The following is a 24264-nucleotide window of genomic DNA, read 5'->3' as shown; positions in this document are numbered from 1 at the left end:
TACTTTACTGCAAGACATTTACAAAAAAAAATATTGCCTGAGCAAACGAAATGACCATGAACGCTTAAGAAGCAAGCGCCTAAGTTCCGTAGGCGTAGTCTAGCATCCATTGGAGATTCATGAGCAAGTGCGTGCAGAACTATAAAGTTAATCTTGACCATTTTTTTTTTTTTGTACGAGAGAACCAAGGGCTAAAGCTCTCCGCGTAGATCGAGCGACTCGATCGGCCGCAAACCAACCGTAGGTCGTATGCAGGGCCAGGACTTAGGATACTCTCTGCCGTACTTCTGTTCTTTCTTTTGTTCTTTTATTTTAATGGCATTTCAGCACATCTCATTTCATCCAATACAACAGCGCTAAGGCAGAAGAATGAGGTCGTAACATCCATTGAAATAAATTATTCAATATAGATTTCTGGAAGGCGGAAGGGAGAAAGGTCTTTGTACGTAATTAGAGATTGGAGATGAAGATGAAGATGAAGAATAAATACGGGCAATACGGGCCTATATTATGTGGAAGGAACCACATCTTTAGAGAACGTTATGCATTTCTATCATGGCATCACCGCGCTCACACCGGATTCAGCACTTCTGGTGTTGGAGACGGTGTTACTGTCGTTGTCGTTGTCGTTGTCGTCGTCGGCGTTGGCTCGGGATTGGGTGCTGCTGACGCAGTCGTGGATGGGGTCGTCGAGGAGGGGTCCGTCGGGGCAGTAACGGTCGACGTGGGCGAGACTACGCTGGGGGACACCGTTGGCGAAGTAACCCCTGAGACTGGGTTGGTTGCGATCAAAGGCATTGGTGGGTACTTCTTATCGAACCAGTCAAGAATCAGCGCAAAGTCCGGTCCGGTCTCAAGCGTCAAGAAGGTGAGGTCAGGGTAGATAGTGTCCGAAGCCCAGTAGCCTTGGAACTTACGGGGGTCTTTGCCCAGGGTACATTCAGGTAAAAGCATCACGTAGATCGGAACGGTTCCGGATTTGGATTGCTCAACCACCCCCTCCACGTAGCTCCTAGGTGTTCCGTTCATACCGATCGTCGATAACTGCAGCTGCATCGTGATGGTGGTTGAGGAATTGGGAGCCAGATCGAACTTGAAGTTGTTCAGGAAATCGAATATTCGGTTTGGGGTGCCGCCGTTGCCCATGGGAACCTCAATGTGGCTGGGATCCGTGCCCGTGTACACAGCTGGATCGGAGACAGGAAGGAGCATGTGGAGTGGCAAGGAGAAATAAGGGTTGCTGAAGGTAGTCGTGATCTCGATCATGCCATCGTCTACTGCAGTTGGCGGAACTTTGATCTTCCAGGTCGCGCTGTAGGGAGGAGCGTTCTGGAACGTTTCCAACCCCGCGGGGATGACAGTCTGAGTAACAAGACTTTGCAATCCAGCAGCCAGGGCAGGGTTCTTGCTGACCCCAGGGAAGCCGTACATGGTGACCGTCGTGTTTTGGTAGAAGAGTTCAGTCGCCAGTTCAGATCCACCAGGTAATGTATTATCGATAGCGGCCACAGCCTGGATCAGATTGTCTCCAGGGACCAATATCAAGTCGGTGATTTGCGAGTAGCCAGCAAAGCCTGCATCTGTGGTGTCTTTGCCCATCTTCAAAGTCAAATCTCCAATATTGAGGGTCAGCTTGCTGGGATTGACAATGTTAACCAGGAGCGTGGAGTGATACCCCCAATAAAGTCGTAGCCCAGATTGGTAACATATTCGATCTTCTGCAGTCCTTGGAGGCCAGCCATCGATGTCTTGACGTCCAACTTGATGCCCTTGACTTCGACCTGACCAAGTGCGCCGAGATCCAGGATCGAGTCGGCTGTTCCGCGAAGCCCAAGCTCATAGGTCGTGGCCATGTTGAGGTCTCCGATGAAGGCAGAGTAGATCTCGTGCGAACCATCAGCAACAACCAGTGGCGCAGAAGGGGCCGTGGATGTCACCGTGTTGCCGGATGTGGTGGCTGGAGCATAGGGAGTGCTGAGGACTCCGACCACTTGACCATCCTTGTCCAGGATCTCGACGTTCTGGCTGAGCTGGACAATCGGCGCACCGTTTGCGAAGGGGAGGTTCGTCTTGGCCGTGATGGTCGAGATGGCGGTCGGAGACCACACGCACGAGTCGCAGGAAAAGTCCATGGACATGGCGTCGATGGCCACCGACTCGATTGGCGGCTCCGTCAGAGGTGGGAGGCTGGTATGCAGCACCAGCGACTTGATTGCCGCATCCAGCCATGAGAGGCCGGGTGCGCCCGTTCCGGTAGCATCGAGCGGTGTCGCAGTACCGCCGAGCGCGTTCTGGAAGATGGCAGCCAGGTATGGCCTCAGGTCACCGTTGGCTGACGAGATGGTCGCCTTCAGTGCAAAGCTCGAGTTGCCGTGCGGGAGCAGCGTCAGGCCCTCGGCCACAGCTGGTCCGAGCACCTTGCCGTGGAAGCCAGTGTCGAAGTTCGAGACCGGGATGGTCAGGCCGATGGTCGAGGGGTTGGCGAGCGAGGCGCTGATGACCATGTGCAGACCGTCGGCGTCGATGGTGTTGATGATGTAGCTCGACAGCTCCAGGCCCTGCAGCTTGTTGAAGCCGTCGAGCGTCACCTTCTTGGTCATGGTCACGCCGGGGAGCGAGGTGCCCATGGCATTGACAACCAGGCCCTCGGTCGAGATCGTCCAGTCGAACTTCTCGTTGTTGAGCGCATAGACATTGAAGTCTGTGAAGGCTGCGAGGTCGGTGATGATGAAGGGCACGGCAGCCAGGTTCAGTGGCGCACCCTTGTTGGCGACCGCGTCCACCGTCGGCATCATCATTGTTCCAATTGGCTTGCCGTCAAACGAGATGGTGACGGGGTTGGGGAACTGGATCTGGGCATCCAGTGGGCCAGTGTCGGTGATGGCACCGATAATGTCGGTCTGGAAGTTGGTGTCGGTGGGGTTGAGGATCTTGATAGAGTCAAAGCCGAGGACGGAGCGCTCGACGAGGAGCTGGGCGATGGGGGTGCCGACGATGGGGATGAGCTTGAGGATGGTCTGGTCCGTGGCGGTGGGGACGCCTGTCTGGGTGTAGGGGATCGTGACCTGGTAGTCGCCCAGCTTGACGGTGGTGGTCATCTCGATGTCGACGCTGAGGCCGGCCATGGCCTTGATGGTGAAGTCGGCGACGTTGAAGCCGTCGAAGAGGCTGGCGGGAGGGTTGCCGCCCTGCTGGAGCGAGAGCAGGCCGTCAAAGGCGTCGGTGTTGATGCCGTTCTTGACGGCCTGGGCGCGGATCAGGGTGACGAGGTCGTGTGGGTCGGTGTTCATGGCGAGGCTGGCAGTGATGGTGCCCTGACCAGTGCCGGGGATGACGGGGGGCGAGCTGAAGGTTGACACCACGGTGCCGAGCGAGGCGCCGTTGTAGGTGATCTTGGAGTCGATGGACAGGATGCTCATGGCTGGGACGAACGGGTTGTTGACCGTGACCACGGTCTGGGCGATGCCGTTGGCGAGGGTGGTGTCGAGCACAACCAGCGAGGCTCCTGCCAGCAACTTGGACTGCAGCCCAGGCATCTGTGTGCCGATGTTGAGTGCGCCAAAGGCCAGGGTCAGCGAATCGACAGTGGTGCTGGTGGGGGTGCCTGCAATGCTGACCTCGGCACCGGCGCCGCTGGTGTACAGGGTCAGCAGCTCCATGCCCTCGGGTGAGGCTGCGGGATTGATCGTGGACGAGGCCTCGACAGTGTTGGCGCCGGGGACAATAGCCAGGTTTGGCATGGTCACTGTTCCGAGACGGACACCCTTGTACATCAGGTCAAGCACAATGTCACCCGCATTCAGCGAGATCGACGACGGGTTCACGATCACGACGGTGATGGCCATGGTCAGGTCCGTGGCGGTGCCGGACACCACCTGGAGGGCCGTGATGGTCGGTGCAGGATTGGCAAGGCTCTGCAGACCGCTAAGCTCGGTCGTGGCGTTGAGCGGGATGTTGACGAGGTTGACGACACCGATGGAGGTGTTGGCAAAGACCGAGGCCTTGCCCACGACATTGAACGGCAGATTGGCGCCGACAGTCAGGTCGCGGTTGAACTCCTGAAAGGCCTGGTGGGCGTCCTCGGGGACGAGCAGAGGAGTGGCCAGCAGGTTAAAGTTGAGGGTGCCCGCAGCCATGTTCGAGGTCGAGGGGTTGTAGGACGAGTTGAGGTTGGCAATGGTGATGTTGTTGCGGCTGAGGGCCAGCTCGTTGGCGACCTGAGTGAACTGGATGTTGAACCCAAAGCCGTCGGGGAGCGTGTAGTTGGCCAGGACACCGGTCGAGGTCGTCACGGGTTGGTACGCGGTCGGAGGAGTGAAGGTCAGACCCAGGGCCCCGAGGTTCAGGGCTTTGATCAGCTGCAGTGGCGTCGGGCTCTGGAGCGGGACCGTCAGCTTCAGGTTCTTGATTGCCGCAGACAGCCAGTCGACCGAGTTGACGCCGTCAGGCTTGACCTCGTAGCCAGTGGCAATGGTGTCCGTCACGGCATTGCCGATGTAGCGGGACATCATCTCCGAGGTGTCTGCGAGACCCTCGACCGTGGCCTGGGGGATCAGCACGCCCTTCATGCTCAGCGTCTGCGGGCCGCGGGCCATGGTCAGGTTGTTGGCAGTGACATATCCCATGACCGTGTTCTTATACGAGATGGCCAAGGTCAAGCTGCCCATGTACATCTGGATGGCGGAGGGGTTGGTGACGAGGGTGTCGATCTCGATGATGATGCCGTTGCCGGAGGGGTCGTCGCCGGGGAGGGAGAACTTTTGGATAGTTGTACCGGGCAGACCGTTGAACGCTGGGGAGGTCAAAAGGAGGTGCAGACAATTGAGGGTTAGGCATCGTGGCAGATGTCAAGAACATGCACGTCTGCGTGAAGAGACAATAACAGAGTGCACAGATAGCAGCTCGGATGCATGCTCGAGTGCATGCTTGAGTGCATGCTCGAGTAGCTGCTCGGATGCATGTCCATACGGGTGCTTACCTTTCACAGTGATGTCCTTGTTCAGGTCGAGGTCCTTGACGGTGTGGCCGAGAGCCTTGACGTTCAGCTTACCCTCGAGGTGCCAGACAAAGGACTCGGCATTGAGCATGTAGCTCGAGAACTCTGCGAAGCCGCTCGAGTTAGTGATGGTGACACTGCTCTGCAGGTTCAAGTCGCCATGACCGCCACTGTCGGGAGGGACGAGTGGAGAAGCCGGGAGCGAGATAGCAAAGCAGCAAGGTAGCGAGATAGCGAGATAACGAGGGATAGAGAGATAGAGAGAATACAGGGTGAGATACAGCGAGCAGACCGAGAGCATCATCGGCCCGCAAATCATTCAGCAGATACACAGCTGGTATTGCACAGATACGTACGAAGCAGTGCTGGTGCCAGGGATCTCGGTAGTGCCGAGCACAATGCCGTTCCAGGAGACAGTGACAGTCCCAGGGAAGCTGATGTCGGCATGGAAGGGTCCGGTGTTGCGCATCTCGCCCTGCATCACCACGTTCATGGATGTGGGCGAGGGGTCGGTGATGTCCTGTAGAGTTACAGAGCAGATTCATGGCATGCACGGTACATGCAGGCACAGATGTATTAAATGCGTTAGATGCGTTAAATGCGTTGGATGCGTTGGATGCGTCAGATACGTTTCAGCCAACAGCCGCGTACGACCTAGCAGTGCACACAGGAGCGTATGTACTACATGTGTGTTTTTTTCGCGGTGTGAAAGATGAAGCAGAGATGTGGGGGGTATATGGTGGGAAGCGCAGAAAAGTGCCGAGAGGCGCAGAAAAGTATATTGAATTGGATAGAAACAGACAGAAAGACAGTAGGAGCAGGCAATGGACTTACAAGCTGCGAAAAGTTGATGGTGGCCTTGTTCATGAACCCTGTGCAATCTTGGGCATAATCACATAGAGCGCCAGCACCACGGCAATGATGAGCGCATGATCGCGTTGGGGATGCAGAACATCCAGAACTTTTGCGGCGATAGAACTTTGGACGTTCCGGCTGCTTCACTTCCTCATACTCGTCGAACTCATCATGAGGCTCGTCTTCGTCGCGGATGTCGAAGGCCATTTCTTATGGTGGGAGGCGTTAGTGGTGCAAGGGTAGCGGTGGCGGAAGAAACGTGTCAAGTCGTGGAGAGAGGTGTGAGGGGAAGGTGAACGTCTGGAAGGAGGGCGGAGCCGGACGTGGATTGGATAGGATGGGAGAAGGGGCGGACTAGGCTAGATGGACACCGAAGGAGGAGGTTCAGTCGACGGAGCGAAGCAGCTATGAATATGTGGGAAGTACAATGACTTTTTATAAGGAGGGCGAGGTGCTCACCTGCAATATTCTGGGTGCGTAAATGTTGGATATACAAACAGGAAGGGCTTCTGTTGGCACAAACAGAGTGTTTGTGCATACAATGAAAACCGGAAGGACCGTTGTCCACCGATAAACAACAACATCTGCGCTTCAGATTCATCCTTTTGTTGTGGCCAGCTCGTTCGTATTTTGGAAAAACAGAGTGCAGCTTGTGATCGTTCGGTTATGTATGCAAATATACGTTGATGCATATAGAGGCCCAAGTTGGTAATTCATCTACTCTGCCTAAGCACTGTCAAAAGCATGGTGTTCACAATTCATTTGAACGTCGCATACGTTGATATTACGAATGAATGCCTGGGTTGAGGGCCAGACTCATCGGGCTGCAAGGCTAATGCGGGTTAAGACGTGGGTTGGATTGTTTGTGTCCAAGAGCAGGTTCGTGGAACAATAGAAAACGCCGTTTTACTTTACAACCAATCTTGGTACCCATTAAAGTATATGTTGCGAAGAGCGATTTCCGAATTCATGCGCGTAATTTGTCTGCAGCGGTTCTTCGAACAAGGCGCTCCTTCCCCCAGACTCATTCCCATTCGTACCATTCTCTTCCGGTTGAAAGACAGGGACAACATTACTTTACTCGTCTACGCGCATTTATCAGTGCTGTCTTGCTCCGTAAGTATTTTGTGCCAACTAGTATTAGTAGTGCGTTGTTTTGTTTATATTTTTATTTTTGCTGTCCTTTTGTTGTCTAAATATCAGTGGTCAGCATAGAATGAAAAGAAGCTGTAGCGCTGCAACAGACAGTATCGCTAAAGAGCATTCAGTCAGCACAAATACGCATAACAAATACGATATGCTGGACTGGAGCCTTGAAGCATGTGCAAAAATAACAATAGAGGCGGGCATGGTGGAACGGGGCCATGTTTCTGGAGCCGCGTTGATGAAAACAAACTGATCCCGGAGGAGTGGGATAACTTTGCTGTACAGTATATTTCCTATTGGGGTCCTAAAAATTTTTTGGATGGGGGAACTGTGCCAGTATCCCAAATTCGAAAGAAATACTTGGGGGATATTACTCTGGATTCCTCCTAGTGTAGTATTAGGATCCCAATACAATGCACTCACTTTTTTCTACTGTCTGTAGGTCTGTAGAATAAAAAAAAAAAAAAAAAAAAAAAGGCTGGCTGCACCATCTCATCTCCATTCTCATGTCGCATGTTGCACGTCTTAATGGTCATAATGGCAAGCTTTTTTTATTCACTTTCTATCTCTCTACGTCAAGTGTTTTCACGTACCGGTTCATAGACATCGTTTGGAGCTGCTCTTCTACTGATTGTAGAGCTGCTTCAACCCTCAACTCCAATGTGGACCCAGGCATCCGCAAGGAGGTTTTCAACACCGAGCGGATCAGACGCCTCTTGTAGTAGAATTGCTTTGACCGCGTGTTAGCTTTCTGGTCGCTCCCCTTCCGCCACTTGGACTTGTAGTGCTTGTTGAGTTGCCAAAGTGATGGTTGCCCATTCAGTCCAAAGAACCACTCCTTCCATTGGTCTCGAAGAGGATCGTCGCGTCCAAGCATGATGTGGTCAGCAATAAAAGGTGGTTGATATCTAGGGTACGCCAGCGCTTCTTCCATTTGGTCCATTTGGTCCTCTATGTCATGCTCTTCAGGCTGTGGTTGATGCTCTGGCGGTTGAAGCGCCTGTTCCTGGTCCGGTAGATGCAAGGTGGCTTCCTGATGGATTTCCGATTGCTGTTCCTGCTCATCTTCTTGTTCCACCACCGCTTGCTCCTGCTCCGCCGCTGTTTCTTGTTCTTCACCCGGCAGTTGTCGTTCTACTTGAGAACGTTGAACACGAACATGCGGCTGGAGCGTATGCAATAGCTGATGTCCTTGGGGCTGAATTAGCTGTTGCGTTTTCTCTATAAGCTGGATGTACAGCTCTTGCGCTTGCGCTAGTTGCGGGCTGGGTCCCAGATTTCGGAGTAGCTGCAACCCCTGCATTTGATCCTGTTGAAGTTGTCGTAAGCCATTCAAGTTCTGTTGACTCTGTGGTTGACGCCCTTGATCTGCTCCCTGCTGCTCCCTCTGAGATAAATTGGTTATCGCTTGAGTGAGGCCAGATGATATGTCGAAGGCAAAGCTGACGAGAGCGCTGAATCGATCGTCGATTCGAGCCTTAATGGTGGAGGTAGCCTCCATGAGGTCTTCTCTCTGCTCGTTTCTTACAGCAGATGTGGTCTTGAGGAGCTCGTTGAGTACGCGGTTATTCTGCTCATCTCGCATGTGCAGCGAGCGGAATTCGTGGTTGATGGCTGGAGCGTTTGCGGCAAGGCTGTCCGATACCGGGGAGCGTGTAGTTTCTATGCTGTGAAGTAAGCGTTCCTGGAACCTCAAGAATAGAGTGCTGCCAAATAAACGATCTCTGAAGATGTGGTGCTCGCCGTAACGAAATTCGGAAGTTCGAAGATTGATGAGAACCGCAGCGTCTTGAAGAAGGACTTTGCGCAGATGTGTCAATAGAAGAAGGATGCGCAGCTTGGGGATGTCCTGGCTCAGAATTTTCATCCTGGTGTTGGAAGGCCGATCCTCGAATATATCGCGATCCATCATGATATTGGAAGTCCATACGAGCCAATCCTCGGAATCCGTGAAGTAGTGTTCGATAAATGGGAAGACTTGTCGCTGAAGGTCAATAGGCGGGATGAGAGTATTTCGCGCGAGCCATAGACGCTCCCCTGGCAATGTGCACCCGGCCATTTTCAGAGCCACCTGCGCAGAATGTCGGTCCAGATAATGTGTCGCCACGCGATCAACGCTCCAGTGTCCAGCTTGCGCAATTGAGGCGATGTCCGCCCCGGCCGCGAGAGCATGGCGCGCTCCAGAACCTCGATGCGCATGAGTGGGCTTGTTCGTTGGGTTGGCCGATTTATTCCACATTGTGGCGGCATGCCTGTACTGTGCACTGTGTGACAACTGCTTCAACGGATCCCCTCCTGCATATAGGATGAAGATCTCGCTCCAGGAGTGTTCGTTGAAATCCGGAGGGCTTCTTGGATGCTACAAAGGAAGAAATGAAAAGGCGATTGTTATGAGCGCGAAAAAAAAAAAAAAATTAAAAAAAATTAAAAAAAAAAATTAAAAAAAAAATTAAAAAAAAAAATTAAGGAAAAAAATTAAAAAAAAATAGAGGAATAGAGGAGAGAGATCATACCATCCACAGTTCATAGAGGTAGAGTACGAAGGCACCGACGGGGCAGACCTCAACATCCTTGCTTCGCACTATAACTCCTTTATTCTCCTTGCCCTCGCGGTTCGTTTTCCCTCGTAGCATCGAAAGAGAGATACCAACAACACTTTGTCCTCCAGAGTTTCCTTGATTGACGGTGTGAGTGGCGAGGTCAGCCAATGTAGCCATCCTCATGTTTTCACCGCGCATTACCATATAGTGGGACCATACAGCGTTAAGCCGAGTGCGGAGGCCAACGACATCGTGCTTCCTTCCACCGCCTAGATGCCGGTACTTGTGGGTCCAAGCTGTCTTCATCGTCTGCCTCAACACCTCCAAGTCGTTTCCCTCGTCAAAGGTCAGATCGGTCGAGACCATAGATTTCTTCAGCGCGGCCACTCTTAGCTGATACTTCTTCATGAGCGTCCGGACATGAGCGGAGCGTGGGTGGGGCTCGTTTTGCATGGCCTTGTTTGAGGAGTCGGATTTCTGGCTGACATAAAGATCGATGGCGGCCTTGATATACGCATCCACCGTTTCGTAGGAAGGCAGGGGCAGGTTTGGATCGTACGCCAGCCGTTGCTGAGATCGGACCTTTGGGTTGGCGCGTAAAGGTTCGATACCTTTCATAGGGTCTGGCTCCTCAGCAACATTCTCAGCCATATATCGCTGAAACTTCTTGCAGTAAACGTTGATATCTGGGTATCCTTTTCGACGGCACCACTCCTGGAGAGATAGAAGTCAAGCATTAGGTCAGGTTCATTAGGTTTTACGCGTGCTTGTTGCGAGTATAAGGTATTAGAGGCAGTGCGAACCTCACACTTACCACCCAATGCCGCTGGTATCGTTCGTACATTGATACGGTCGATTTGGTCAAAAGTGCCTGGCGTTCTTGCTGGATCATAAGGTCGATTTCTTGTTCTGCCAGCGTGTTCATCATCATTCCTAATCTCTGTCCTGAAACCTGTCCATCCGCAAGCTCCATTTCTACTCCTGCCTCGGCCAGAGAGTTCTCCACAGCTCGTCGACGTTGTTCTCGCAGACCCTCCTGGACCTGGGATATTGTTTGCCGGCTTCGCGTGCGGGACGACAGGCTGGTCACCAATGTAGAGGAGGACGCCTCGCTGGAACCGCTGGAAAGCAAGGCCGAGGGCCGAGGATACATCTCACGGTGAACAGATTTCTCTAGAGCTCTTGGTGACAGGTGTTGCTGGGTTGCATGTTGTTGAGAGAATTGCGGTTGCATGGAAGGGCCATGACCCATGTCGACAACCTCATCACAGGAGGGAGTAATGAGGCCTTCGAAAAGAGTCTCGGGTACCATCTCTTGCTCCACCTCTTCCAGCTCCTCCAGCTCCTCTCCTCTGTCGGAACCGCCGACGGACAACGCTGCTATGCAGACATGTAGGCGAAAGGAGAGCGAACCGTTGAGCGCCAGTCTGCCATGGACGTGCTCCGTCTAGACGAATGTCGCGTCGATTGTCATTGAAGATGAGCGTGCATTTACCATTAGGAATTGGGTTTTGGGAAGAAGAGCCAGCTCGGCTGCTGGGGCCGTGGGTATATGGGGTGTGTGGGTGCTCCATTGCTGTAGACTTTGTCGAGAATGATGGTGGATGGAGTGGGTGGAGTGTCTGAGTGTGCCTGAGTGCGACGCGTTTGTTCAGTAAACAACATCTGGGTCCTGGTTTCCCAATCCTTATAGTGGTCTCTATTGTAAAGCACTAGGATTCAATTCAATTCGCACTGATTTAATGTAAATTAGGATCTTTTTTTGCAAAATATCGTCACAGTACAGTGAAGAAGGATAACGCATGAAGACAGTGTAGGTTACAGCTTGTGTCCAGTCAGGCTGTGAAATGAATGGGTGGTGCTCGAGGAGATGAGTGTTTATTCCGCTTAAATGCAGCTGATCGATTCTTCACAAGCACGGAAGAGACACAGTTGTGAGCGCGGAACCCTTGAGAAAATAAAAATAAAGTCAATGAAGACAGACAAAAGAACGTCTGACAGAACAACAAAAGATGAGAGGTAAAGAGAGGAGTGGGCGCTACTCGATCGGATGATTAAAGGGGGAAGTGCGGCGGTGTGAGAGCAATTTTTCCCAGTGAATAGACTAAAATTATAGAATTAGACAACAATCGCGCGCTGTGCAACGAACAGAAGGCTTGTGCTACAAACACTGGGGACAGAGAAGAGAATTCCTGCAGGTGCTCAAATAAGAAAACATGAACGTCTCTGCTCCACTGACGACTCTCCCTGGTGCCACAAGGCAGCCTCCCTTGCGGGAGCCGTTTTCTTCATGTTTCTTGTGCCTTTCTAGAGAATCGATGAGAGCAAGAGACAGAACTGCCGGACATATGGAACGCTACCTTGCGGCTCCACAATCACATTCCAGGCCGTAGTATTGGTTAAGCTTTATTTTAGGGCATGAGTAACTAGGAGGACGAAAAATAGCGCCGGCTATCTGTGTTCCACTCTATTCAATCCCAGTCCACAAATAAGATAAGCGGACGTACGCGATTCTATATCCGAACTGTTGTTGCCAATCCGGGATCAGCAGGATACAGAGCCGAATACCACGACTTTCCATCGCTCGACAAAGGCAGGAAATAGAGGGAAGAGGAGAAGAGAGGGAGATGGATCGGCGAGGTGCTCATTTGATATGAATGTGATAAGGAGAGAAAAAAGAGGTGGATAGACTAGGGTAGACTAAGGTACGGACACACCAACCGGGAATGGGCCTTTGACAGAGAGCAATGAGCAGCCTTAGGATAATGAACCTTGTATTTTGTGAGAGTCTTTGGGCGAATAGGAGCCCTCACGCCTACTCCACAAAGGCACAAGGACACAAAGACGCAAGGACGCAAACAACTCAGTCAGCACCATTATCCGCAACCATCCGTCCTCCTCTGTGTATTTGTGCATTTGTGCATTCGTGCATTTGTCCTTACTAACTGTATTACACAGAATTCATCCACCATGCCACACCCCCCCGTCCACCCCCGCGCCTTTTTAATATCCAGACCCGTCCAGGTCGCCCTCCCTACCAATCTGAGTCAGCCATTCAAACCCATCCATGTGCACCACTCCGCCGCACCCCATGTCTCCCCCAGAGAGCTGTAAACGACCCCACACCACCACAGACCAAAAACATTGCTTGCCGCGGATGCTTTTCTCCACAAGGTTGCCACTCAGCTGAACCTGTCGCCCAATTGGACTCGCCCTGCTCCGTGGCAATGCGATGGTCCTCCTTGTCTTTCGTCTTCTTAAAGCGGCACACAAGTTGTTTGTGTGCATTCCTAGACAATCAGCAAACAAGCAACATACGATTCATTGAACGGAGAGATATGTTTGTTTGCCTGTTTGTTTGTTTGTATGTTTGTTTGCTCGCTCGCTTGTTTGTTTATTTACATGTTTGCTTGCTCGTTTGTTCGCCTGTTTGTTTGTGGAGAAAGAAGGAAGCAAACAGCTAGAGGACACGGGAGAGGGCACGGGAGAGGGCACAGGGGAGGACACGACCAGTTAAACTGGCGCCCGGCCTCTGTGTCCTAAATTCTTCAAGTACATGAATATGTAGAGACACGCATGTGCTTGTGGATCATCTTCACCGTTACCTTGCGCCCTCCGCCCGGGAGCATTTCTGAGCATTTCTGAGCATCCTCGATCATAGTTCTCCAGACCAAGTCGACTTCAGTCGTGCCACACGACTCTCAGCGACGGCGAGTAATGGGCACCCACCGCCCCATTCCTCCTCCACAACTGACTAAGTTCCAGTGGGCGCTCATTGGTCGGCTCCACATCTAGTCTGGTGGAGAGTAGTACAGACAGCTGCTTGAGCATCTGGACACTTGATCCCGAGTGGTCCGTGACACTAGCGCGTTTTCGGTACAAGGGTATCATGCTGGTCCCCCAGCACTCTTCAGACAGACACACAGTTTGAAATCCTCATTGATGTATGAAGGGACATCTATGTCTCCTTCAAATAGGGCACAAACTAGATCCAGACTCCTGGATCTTGACCTTGGTGAAGGGATGATGCATTTGAATGAGCAACGACGGAATGAGTGCGTTGGACTGAGTGCGCGTAGTAACGCGTGATGACAAGCGCGGTAAAGACCTAGGCTACTCATTGCCTTACTCTTTCTCATCTGAATCGCACTCCTCCGCCATGACCAGCGCCAACATCAGCACTACCGCCACAGATCAATCCAAGACTTTCACCATTTCGGAGATCCTTCTCGAGATCGCCTCATTCCTCATCTCAATCGAGACTCTCTCCTGTCGACCAAAACTTTAGCCCGCATTTCAAAATCCATGTCAGCAATGGAATCTCGATAGACTACGACCCCTCAAACCTCCTCTTCGGACACCCGATCCTTGGCTCCTGTGTCGCTGAATTTACTGGCATCTTCCCGCGCCAGGCCAAATATCCGACATTACCTTGCTTGGCATTCTCGAGGCGTCTCCAGACGCTGAAAAATAAAATATACGCAACAAGATGCGCCGGAGCCCAATATTTTTGAATGCCTGACCTCGGATGAATCCTTACGCGCACATCGTTAAAGAACCTGAAGATTCGACGCGATGCACGCAATGGCCCCTCCTTGCTCCCTTCCTTGTTCCTGAGCAGTTACTCAAGATATAATAGAGGAATTTTCAGTCTCCGGTCCTGCCCGGCGTCGATATCCTAATCCTTCTCATCAGACAGCGCCCTTTGCTGTGAGCATTCAAATGCATTCGATACACCATCATCAACTCTGTCGCCACCTGAGGCTCCCTCATTCAAGCATGTCCCCGTCTGGTCCATTTCAAGCTAGCCGTACCTTCTCTTATGCGAGGCCTCTAGCTCGTTTAGCCTCCACGACGTCACGTTCCACTTTAGCCATGATCAGATACTCCCTCAGGGTCATCTCTCCCTCTGCCAGAAAAGCAATCGCAGCAACGTTAACGAACGATTTTGATAGTTCCGACCCTTGCCATGCCCACTGATCAAAAGCGACCAGGTTGTCCATCGATCTATGCTTTTGAACATCACTCCTGGCGATCAGCTTTGCCATGCAATATTTCTCTTCCCTCCGCCACCCGGTTCTCTCCTACCCTCTCGACCTCGCGGCCTTGAATAATGTGTCCCGCCCTACACTCTAGAATCCTTTGACCACCATTTCTGCCTCTAGCTTAAGGTTCAGTCCCCTATTAGTCCTGCGCTGTTAGTTTTTAATCTCTCGACCTGCGCTCATCCAATGCGCCGCTCAAGTCACCATATTCTCTTTTTTTTGAGCCGCCTACAAAGACTCATGAAGCTGCGCAACCTCGTCATCCACTTCAGAATGGTCACTGCGCTATTCCAAGATGCCGATCCTAAAAGAACGTTAGTCGAAGCCAAAGGAACAGACCGCCACTACATTCAGAATATCAGTCACGACGTCCCTGACGACGTGTCCGCGCTTTACAGAGATCACCAAGACATGCCTCCCTACACTGCCACGGTTGACCAGGCCATACATCTTGTCAGTTCGGGCCCTTGGGATGGCTATCAAGTACGAAGCTCGAGGACCAGAGTCGTTCGTGTGATAAAATATAGAAATACTCGATTTTTTTTTTCAGTCCTGTTATGGACTTGCGGTGCAAATGGAGTTATATGTGACATAATCACCTCGGAATCCATTTCCGTATACACAGCATGCCCGGGAGATACCAGCCTTGGCTAAATATTTGGTGAGATGGAAGCGGATCCCAGAGAGATTAGAGAGGCCAGAGATGGAGTTGGCTATGTTGTGTTGATCGTAAGATGAAGTGGTGTGCCTTGAATAGGTTCAAAAGGCATTCCTGCAAAAAAAAAAAAAAAAAAAAAAAAAAAAAACGTTACTGAAACAACTAAGGTTTTGCGCTACATGCTGTCCAATTAATTTTTTTTTTTCAAATGACTTTAGCACGGGCCACACCATGGGTCTTGAGCAACCGCCCTCGGTCCCAACTCAAATGTGGTTTCGTGGCGGTATCTTTATCCCGGCAGGCTGTGGAGTAACTGTATACAAAAAGCGACCTGTTTGAACACTCGAGCAAGGGTCACCAAAAAGAGACAACTGTGGTAAGCCTTTCTTATTGCAACCGCCAGCTGCTGTCTAACCGTATGTACTACATAACACCTGGCTTTCATAGTCCTTCGATTGATCTAGAAAGAAAAGCACGGCGGTGAAAGAGACATTGTGGTTAGTTATCACCGAAAGCCTTTTTTTTTTTTTTTTTTCTTGGTTCGTCGCCGTTCCTTTGCGCACAATTCGTACCGATACCCACAGTTATGAGAAAAAGTCGTACTATATAAAAGGCTATTGCTTTTCCATCCCTCTTCAGCTCCAGTATATCCTACTCCAAGGTCTTGTTCTTCACAAAAAATAAAAAAAAAATAAAAAATAAATAAAAAAAAAATGCCGCCTTCCGCTCCCACTGCTGCTTCCCCTCCTCCTCCTCCTCCTCCTCTTCCTCCTCCGCAGAAGAAACATCCGCTTGAGATCACGGAGGTCCTCATCCTGGTCGGCCAATTCATCCCATTCTGGGATATAAACCCCCGAGGTGATCTAATCTTCCTTCCAAAGAACCTCCTTCCCTGTTTATCTGTCTCCAAACACTTTCGCAGGACCCTCCTGCCGATGTTCTGGCGCATCGTTGATGGATACATCATGTGTGCTGTTCCCTTGAGCCTCCTTCGAAAATATAAAGACCATGTGAGGGTCCTCCGTAATTTTTCTTATCAGAGAAATTTTCATAATCGACAACAGCCTCAATATGGACAGCTCATTGAGCTTCAGTCGACCTATATTGATGAAGCAAAGGATCTGATCCTGGCGAGTCCGTGTCTGCGGAATCTCAGTCTATGCGCATGGAGACCCAGGGCAGAAGACGAATTCCTGTTCAGTCATCTAACCCAGTTGAGAACTCTTCATCTGATGATGTCCCCAGTCGTCTTTAACGGCTTGGATCCTAGGTTCCTGTCAAGGGCCCTTGAGCCGGTATCATCGAGCTTGGTGTCACTATACATGGACGCCATTGTGTTTCAAGTTGCCTGTATAGGACAACTGATCCTCCCGGCCCTCAAGTTGTTGCGCCTCGACGGCGACTGTGTCGGGGTCTTTGAAGAGCTGCCGCAGAGATGTCCGAATCTAGAAACCATTGATGTGGACGTACTTAGCCAATTGTCCGTCGGACATCTAGTGCAGCTGTTCCATTCCGGAGGCTGTCCCCGTCTCGTCAACTGGACCACAACTACAGGAGATGAGAAGTTTGCTAGGGTACTCAGAGCCCACCGCCGGGGAATCAAAGAATTGGAAGCGGAGGTGGATGTAGTGTCGGACGAGATTAGCCATGGGATCAAGCATCATGCCGCGACGTTGAAAAAACTGAAGCTACTCAGCACCGTCGAGCAAGAGGAAACACAGCCCTTCCTGCTCGACATCCTGCAGTCCTGTCATCAGCTAGAGTCGTTCGAGTACGAAGACGGAGCGGACGAATGGGACATGACCGCGTATTTGGACACGGCGAACTGGAAAAACCCTGGTTCGTTGAAGAGTCTTGCGTTCAAAAGCTATGACTTGACGTTTGGCGGGATATGCCTTGACGGCCCTGAAGCGGCAGCCGCAGTGGGCGATGCGGACCTGTCGATCCTCGGCTGGAGAATGCAGACATGGGGAGCGACATGTGGTCGTGACCACAGCCGGGTGTTCTTGCAGGCTGTGTTCAAACACGCACAGGCCTTTGAGCAGCTCAAGGCCATCACCCTCAACGGAATTGTCTACAAGAGGGGACTATAGTAGCATCGTTAGACTTTTAGACTTCGTTGAAATAAATGAATGGGGTTCTCTTCATGTTGAGAATCGTTTCCCCCCCCCCTCCTTTTTTTTTTGACAGGTTCATCGGCCCAAACCGCCTCTCACCAGCGACGTGAAACAACGCGTACCGCGCTCGGATCGTTGGACATGGATACAAATATTTAAGGGCAGCCTTCAGCGCGCGTTTGCCTCTGTGATTAGGTAATTCGCGGTCTTCAGGAACAGCAAGACCACTTCTTTTTTTTTTTTTTTTTTTTAGTAGTTCATTTGTCAAGAATACATATCGCATCGATTGAAGAAGAAAAAAAATGCCTTCTTTGTTCACTATATACAAATGGCGAGCACGTATACCTCTTTTCATTCCTACTCCTTCCCTCTATAAATCCCCCTATTAAATGCCGTGCTCGTCCTTACCGCCTGCTCAATACTTTGCTTGTAAGCCTTCCTGTCTGCCTGTCTCTCTGTTCTTCCAATCACTCCTGCCGACAGATCTGTATACGCGGATATGTTTCTTCGAACCACTTCATGACCTCGTCCGACACATTATACTGTTCCGCATCAATCCTACACAGCTCCGGCAGGTTCTCGACCAACCACCTCAGGTCCTCCTTCTTGAACGCCTGGTACAGTCCGAGTACATGCAGCCGCTTCACGGACCGGAACCCTTGGATCAACTGGTTCTGGGTCGCGCATGTCAATTTGGGCCCGCACCCCATCAAGCCAAGGTACTGGATATTGCACATATCCTGGATCGGGTGCAGAGGGTGTCGCATCACCACATCACCGTCGCTGTCTGTCAGATGTGCCGGGTCGTATTCCGTGCCTGATGAGAAGACTGAACTTGATGCTGCGATACCGGTGGAGGCGGTGAAGGTTTGATTTGAACTCGCGGCGGCATTGCCACTGCTCCTGCTGGTGCTGCTAGCGCCCGGTGTAACGACAATTGCGTCCTGAGACCGCTTCTTCTCGTTGGCAACACTATCGACTGTCATGGCCGTTACCTCTCCCATTGCATTCGCTTCCTCCACTAACGCCATCCGGCTCGGCACTGCAGATCCAACCAACCCAATATGGACAAACAGAATCTCTAGATTCGTGCATGTCCACGGATTATGATCAAACGTGTCCGGCTCAATCGTCACTCCTGAGGCCTCTAGATGCCTCAACGACGGCTTGCAATTGCTCAGGAACTGGTGCAGACCCTTCGATGTGATCGCGGTACAGTACTGAATATCCAAGCGTGTTACGTTTTTACAGCTCTCCGCCAACAGCAGCAGTTCCTCATCCGCGACTCTTGTTCCTGACAGATTGATGACCGTCAATTGGGCGATCGAAGTGAACAGTGTGCTAAAGGCCCCACGGTCAATTTGTTTGCATGATCCTAGGTCAAGGGCATACAGTCGTGGGCAAGACCCCCTCATCGTCCGGATCATATCCGTCGAAACCGATAGGTTTTCGTTCCGGGCCATTGAGAGTTCCAGAAGGTCAGGGCAGTTCCGTATCAGGCTCGTGAGATACGACGATAGGACTGTGACCTCCTTCAGCGCCAGATACTTGATTCTCGTCACCGCCGTACTCATTGTCGTCGTTGTTGTTGCTACTGTCGTTGCTGTTGTCGTCGTCGTCGTCGTTGTGGCGTTGTTAGTAGCAGCCAAGACCGAGGTGCCTGCTCCCCATACTCCTGGCGGTGCCGCTGTTGCTGCCATTGCTGCTGTTATTGTAGCCGTTGCTGCCGTCACCGCTGCCGCCGCCGCCGCTGCTGCTATGACTCCGGCCCAGATATTTCCCTCGCCTTCGATAGCGCCCTCTGCATTTGCGCCGGAATCTCCTCCTAACGCGAGACGGACCCTCGACAACGATAAAAACTCCAAATTTTCACAGTCCATCAGGATCTCGGCCAACTGTGACGCCTCCAGATTCACATTCAGAAGCTTCAGCGTCGTCAACTGTCTCAGTTCGCGAATCGCCCTCACGGTCTCGCCCGGTAGAACCGTGCACACTGAGCTCAAAACCAACGAGGTCAACGTATTCCGGACCTTTGTCAGCACCTTATCCTTCACTGCCATCGGTTCCCGGTTTCCATGAAATCCAATCGCGCGGAGTCGAGGCAGGTCACATAAAAGCATCTCCTCGTAATCGGTCTTGTCTTCGCATTTCATGGTCCGGATATAGTGTGCACGAGAACGAATGGAGGCGTAGAATCGTGAGTCACGCCAGTACTTGTCGACAACATGTTTCCAGAGTAAAGGTGTACAATGGGTGGCCCAGATCTTGGAGACCCGGCAGCTAGCGGCGAGGGAGGGCTTGTCGAGGAACTCGGCGATGGAGCGAATGATCTCGGGAATATCGAACATCCGGTTCTGGACGAGTGGGTACGTGGTTGCCTTTTCGTTCTTTTTGGAGAGGGCCAAGGCCGTGGGGTCATCGTCGTTTTCGCTAGAGGTGAAGCCTTGGGTGTCGTGGTGGTCGCCTTCGTAAGAGTGCGGCCTTGTGGAATCCCGGTCAATGTCGAGGGCCATGACCGTTGCCTCAATATCCGCAGTCAGGTCGCCTTCTTGTCGCCTTTTGCTGGGTCTCAGGATGGACTTGAAGGATGTCGCAGCCGTCGCTAGTGTGCTGGAGCGGTCCGTTGTTGTCGTCGTCGTTCTCACTATCGTTTTGTGTTGTCCTCCAGCCGTTGCCGTGGCTGTGCTCATGGCTGCAGTAGTAGTAACAGTGTTGTCGTTGGTATGTTCAATTGCTCCAAAGACGAATGGGTAAAGGCTCATGGTGGATGAGCTTGAAGTTGAAGAGGATTCTGAGGGGGAAGAAGACGATGACGAAGTCGAGGCCATGTCCACATCCTCAGTCAGCAGGGTTGCCAAAGACTCGGCAGTATCGCTGCTGGGATCTGTTGTAGTAGTCAAAGTCGTGGTGGTGCTGGTGGAGTCCAGGTCGCTTGAGCCGTGAGCAGTCTCTGTGACCGCCGTATTAGGTTTGGGCGCCATGCCTCGACCGGACAGAACCTTGAGGATGGAATTTAGGATCCCCATTGGAAATCGTTTAAAGTTACTGGCGTGGTTTTGCTTGTGTTGTGAATGGGAAGTGTATGTGGATGGGTTAATGGGAGGTGTGTATGTGTGTGAAGGACGTGAAATGGGGCACGAAAGGAAGAAGGGATGCAATGGTTGGCCTTACGCGTGTGGGTCATATAATAAAGCGAAGCTCCAAAAAAGAGAAGAGAGAAGAGACAGGTCACGGGTGCGATGCGCAATCGGCCTTCTCGTGGCAAAAGGACGACTGACCCACACGGAAAAAGCAAAGCACAAAAACACCGCCCTTTCAACTAGGCGATGGTATGCAGTAAGCGGGCTCGCTTTGTTACCGGCTCCACCGAGCTTGGCTCTGCTTTCAGGATTCCTTCTTTCTCTTCTTCGGTGGCATTTTGCTATTTCGCATGGTGAGCATTGCATCTGCTACATATCCATCTATCCTGGCATAGGAAGCCTAGACTGTCCGCGAATTCTCATTCGTTTGCCACCAAAATAAAATGGGTCGAAAAACGCGCTTCCTCCAATATGATTGGCTGCTTTTAAACCCATAAACCCAGCTAGCTCTCTGCTTTGCATTCCGTGGCAATGCTAGTCCACAAGTCCACATATAATCCCCAAAGCACAGCCTTTTATTCGCACCAGAGCTATTCACCGAAAGCTATACTCCTCCTCGCAACAGTCCGTCAACTCAAACTCAAACCTCACTTCCGGTCGCTGCTCGCTAAACCACCCCCTCATCTCCTTATCCAACTCCACATTTGCCTTTTGCTTTCTCACCACCACCCTTCTCAACGGATCCTTCCCCTGACCGCCACGGACCATCCACACTAGATCCTTCGGCTTGATCGGGATCGGATAGCAAGTCGTAAACACCACCTCCTCCAAAGATCTCAGCTCCGCAAGCGCCTCGTATTCTCGTCCAGCTTCCAGCATCAGTCCTTCCTTAATACACAGGCGCTTCAATGACTGAAGTGGTTTCAGGAACGCGAATGTGTCCTTCGATCGCTTCGGTGGGTCCGATAGGTTCCTCCAAGGTAGGTGCGCAAACCGAACGACTAGTGTCTCCAGGCTCGCACATGCCCATTTCCGAGCTGGTTGTCGTGAGGAACTTGTTACTGACCCAATGGGAAACGAAGAAGGAGAAGCGATGCTCGTGCTGGGTCGATGCTGTGGGTCCGAGTAGTCCGTGGATGAGGGTGGGAGGCAAGCCGAGCGCGCATCCACCGAGTTAACGGCATCCTGTTCCACCACCTCTCCAACCTCCCCCGCCTCCTGCTGCTGTTCCCCTTCCTGTTGCATTTGCTCCACGTAAAGCGTCGTATTATATGCACAAAACTCCTTCAAATAGGGCGTCCAGCACAGATATTCATGAATCGCCTGGCTCACTTTCTCACTCGAACACACGTTCATGATACAAATCGTCGTCAGGAATCCTCCCGACCGCGTCTTCAAAGGCGAAAGTGGTGGTTGCTGCTGTTCCATCTGAAACGCCTTGATCGCCTCTATCGTTACTTTTGTACAATCCCACGCCGGCAGACCCAAGGACCCGAGCCTTGGAAACGACCGCAGCGTTTCGCGAATAGAATCTGCATGGAAACCCCCTTGCTGAAGTCCGATATGAAACCGCTGGATGTCGGGGCATAACTCGGATAGAGTCCGAACGAGACTCTTCTGTTGTGGCGTAGGGGTAACGGTAGGGCCCGAGGCGTGTTCGATTAGTCCTTGCTGTTGTTGCTGAAGTTGCTGTGAATGTTGAGGCACAAACTGCAAAGGCGGTGGCCGCGCCTTCCAGAGGGTTCCCGGGCTACACACAGACTGAAACTCCAATAAACTCGGACACCTTCCCATCACACTCTCCAGTTCCTCACGACTGATCTTCAAGTGCTGGATCGTAAGTGACACCAGCGATGTATGTGCCGTATTGCGGAATCCCAGCTCCACAGAATCGACAGCCTCGTCTTCTGCAAGTTGGCTGCCCCTACTATTCGTAAACGAGCCATGCGAGCGAATAATCAAATGCTGTAGATTGTTCGCCCAATCCAGAATGAGATGTATGTCGACAGCAGCATCGACTGAAGGATGGATATCCAGCCGAGTGAGTGTTGGGATATTGAAAGTGATATATACAGGCATCGCAAGCCCCAAGTTTGAGAAGGACGAATGTAAAGCTTCGGTCGATTGTAAATCGAAATGTCCCTTGAGGGAAAGCTGCTTGAGCCGCATTCTCGGTCGCACAAGGCTTGTGGGAATCAGGATTCCGTCCTTATCGAATTTCCGTCCTCGTGCAGGTAAACTTTTCGCCATGGTATCGTCACCGTCATCGTCGCTGCTAGAAAGCGCTCTATGTATTGATAGTCCCTCCTCGTTGGTGTTGACAACAAATTCCCGTAACAATGACGACGAGTCGACCTTACTCGTCCCGCCTTGCGAATGGAATGTACATCTCATAGTCTCGATACGATACGCATACCTCCGCATGACCTCTTCTTGAAACGATCCCTCCAGGGTATTGTCCCAATCGACAGTCTGCCACACCAAGGGGTGTCCCGATAGATACCAGAGGCGTGAGACGAGGAGGGAACGATTGAGGGTTGCTCGGTCGAGTTGCTCCTGAATCGAATAGACGATCTCGGGGATGTTCAGTGCCTTGTCGGTCCAGAAGTTCGGCCGCAGTATCCGCAGAGGCTCCGAGGCACCAAATAGCAGAGAAACGCCAGGGCAGGCACCGGATTGGAGGGCATCATCGTTGAATGGTACCAGGGACTTCGGATGTGAGGTGACGTGTGACGGCGGATTTCTGTGATTGAATATCGTTTCTGAGGCTGTCATAGTCGGTAACAAAAGTGAATGAGATGAGGGGAAAAGCAAATGAGAGAGGAGAAGAAACTGGAAGAGGAAGAGGAGGAGGGTAATGAGCGCATGAAAACAAAGACTGACCTTACTGAGAATGTTTTATAGGAGGGGAAGTGTTCGCGGTGGATAATTGGCAAGGAGGACGAGATTATCAAGTCGCGCAATAAAGGGAGTGGGTGAGATGGGGCGAGATAAGCACACACTGCAGTCGAATGCCAAAAGAAAAAAAAATGGCGCACAGGGCACAAATGAGATGGCGTCCTACTCCACTTCTCAAAAAGCGCTCACTCACTACCACCATGACTATTCCGCCCGTTGGCATGCTTCTCATATTCAACCTTTGTCAAGTCCAGTAGAATATATAGCGCCCAATATTTGGCGCACATGAATTCGTCAGTATGCAATAAAAGAACATCCTTGTTTATTCTATCTACTTCCTCAGCCTATCACGCTATCACACCCTCTTTGCCTGTTCTGACCCGCACCAGGTAGTCTATCACTGGACTAGCTACCTAGTTCACTCGGATATTCGCTCTGTAATAGAATCTCCCCAGACACTCGCAAGCCCAATTTCTTTGGTCTAAAAAATAAATTTTCCTTTTAAGCGGCTTAATGATCCTATTCACCTGCTGCTTAAAAAAAACGCATGTTCATGGCTGCGGATGTATTCTAACGGACGCATTCTTCTGGTCTTCCGAGTTTTATTTTCATCATAGCAACACTGATGCTGTGGCTCCAGTCTATCTTGTATTGCACAGTTCAGTTCCAGTGTACTATTGTGTACGCAAAGCACACTACAGAGCTACCTACAGAGGGGAGGTTCATTTAGATAGGCAACCTGCATATTTGCATTCAGGGACAGGGGGGTCTTGATCATTCCTGATACACAACATGTACCATCATCAGTCCCAGGAACCCGTTCAGTAAGCATTCGAGCATATTTTGTTTGCACACACCCTCTTCGGCTCATTCTCTCCTGTATTTCCATAATTCCCAGGGCGAAACACTCTAGTCGCACAGCCCCGGCC

The 24264-nt window shown here is 51.5% G+C and overlaps 4 protein-coding genes across 4 annotated transcripts; 2 read left to right on the top strand and 2 right to left on the bottom strand.

The window, feature by feature from the left end:
- Window positions 1–570: 570 nt before the first annotated feature.
- BC939DRAFT_473968 (uncharacterized protein) lies at window positions 571–1599 on the bottom strand (the record flags this gene model as incomplete). The annotated part of the gene is made up of 1 exon (XM_051558386.1): window positions 571–1599. One exon carries the CDS (start codon window positions 1597–1599, stop codon window positions 571–573), a length of 1029 nt encoding a protein of 342 aa, XP_051415845.1.
- Window positions 1600–14643: 13044 nt separating this feature from the next.
- On the top strand, window positions 14644–15345 carry BC939DRAFT_321032 (uncharacterized protein). The gene has a single exon (XM_051551523.1). It carries the CDS (start codon window positions 14769–14771, stop codon window positions 15234–15236), a length of 468 nt encoding a protein of 155 aa, XP_051415844.1. The 5' UTR covers window positions 14644–14768; the 3' UTR covers window positions 15237–15345.
- A 412-nt stretch (window positions 15346–15757) lies between these two features.
- BC939DRAFT_440513 (uncharacterized protein) lies at window positions 15758–17399 on the top strand. The gene has a single exon (XM_051554087.1). The coding sequence runs from the start codon at window positions 15954–15956 to the stop codon at window positions 17331–17333; it is 1380 nt and encodes a 459-aa protein (XP_051415843.1). The 5' UTR covers window positions 15758–15953; the 3' UTR covers window positions 17334–17399.
- A 3632-nt stretch (window positions 17400–21031) lies between these two features.
- BC939DRAFT_499887 (uncharacterized protein) lies at window positions 21032–23212 on the bottom strand (the record flags this gene model as incomplete). Its single annotated transcript, XM_051559990.1, has 1 exon — window positions 21032–23212. The coding sequence occupies one exon, from the start codon at window positions 23210–23212 to the stop codon at window positions 21032–21034; it is 2181 nt and encodes a 726-aa protein (XP_051415842.1).
- Between the last annotated feature and the right edge of the window lie 1052 nt (window positions 23213–24264).

This window comes from Gamsiella multidivaricata (assembly GCF_025024155.1).
Source record: "Gamsiella multidivaricata strain RSA 2152 chromosome Unknown BC939scaffold_9, whole genome shotgun sequence".
NCBI lineage: Eukaryota > Fungi > Mortierellomycota > Mortierellomycetes > Mortierellales > Mortierellaceae > Gamsiella > Gamsiella multidivaricata.
This window is presented reverse-complemented; position numbering and strand designations above follow the sequence as displayed.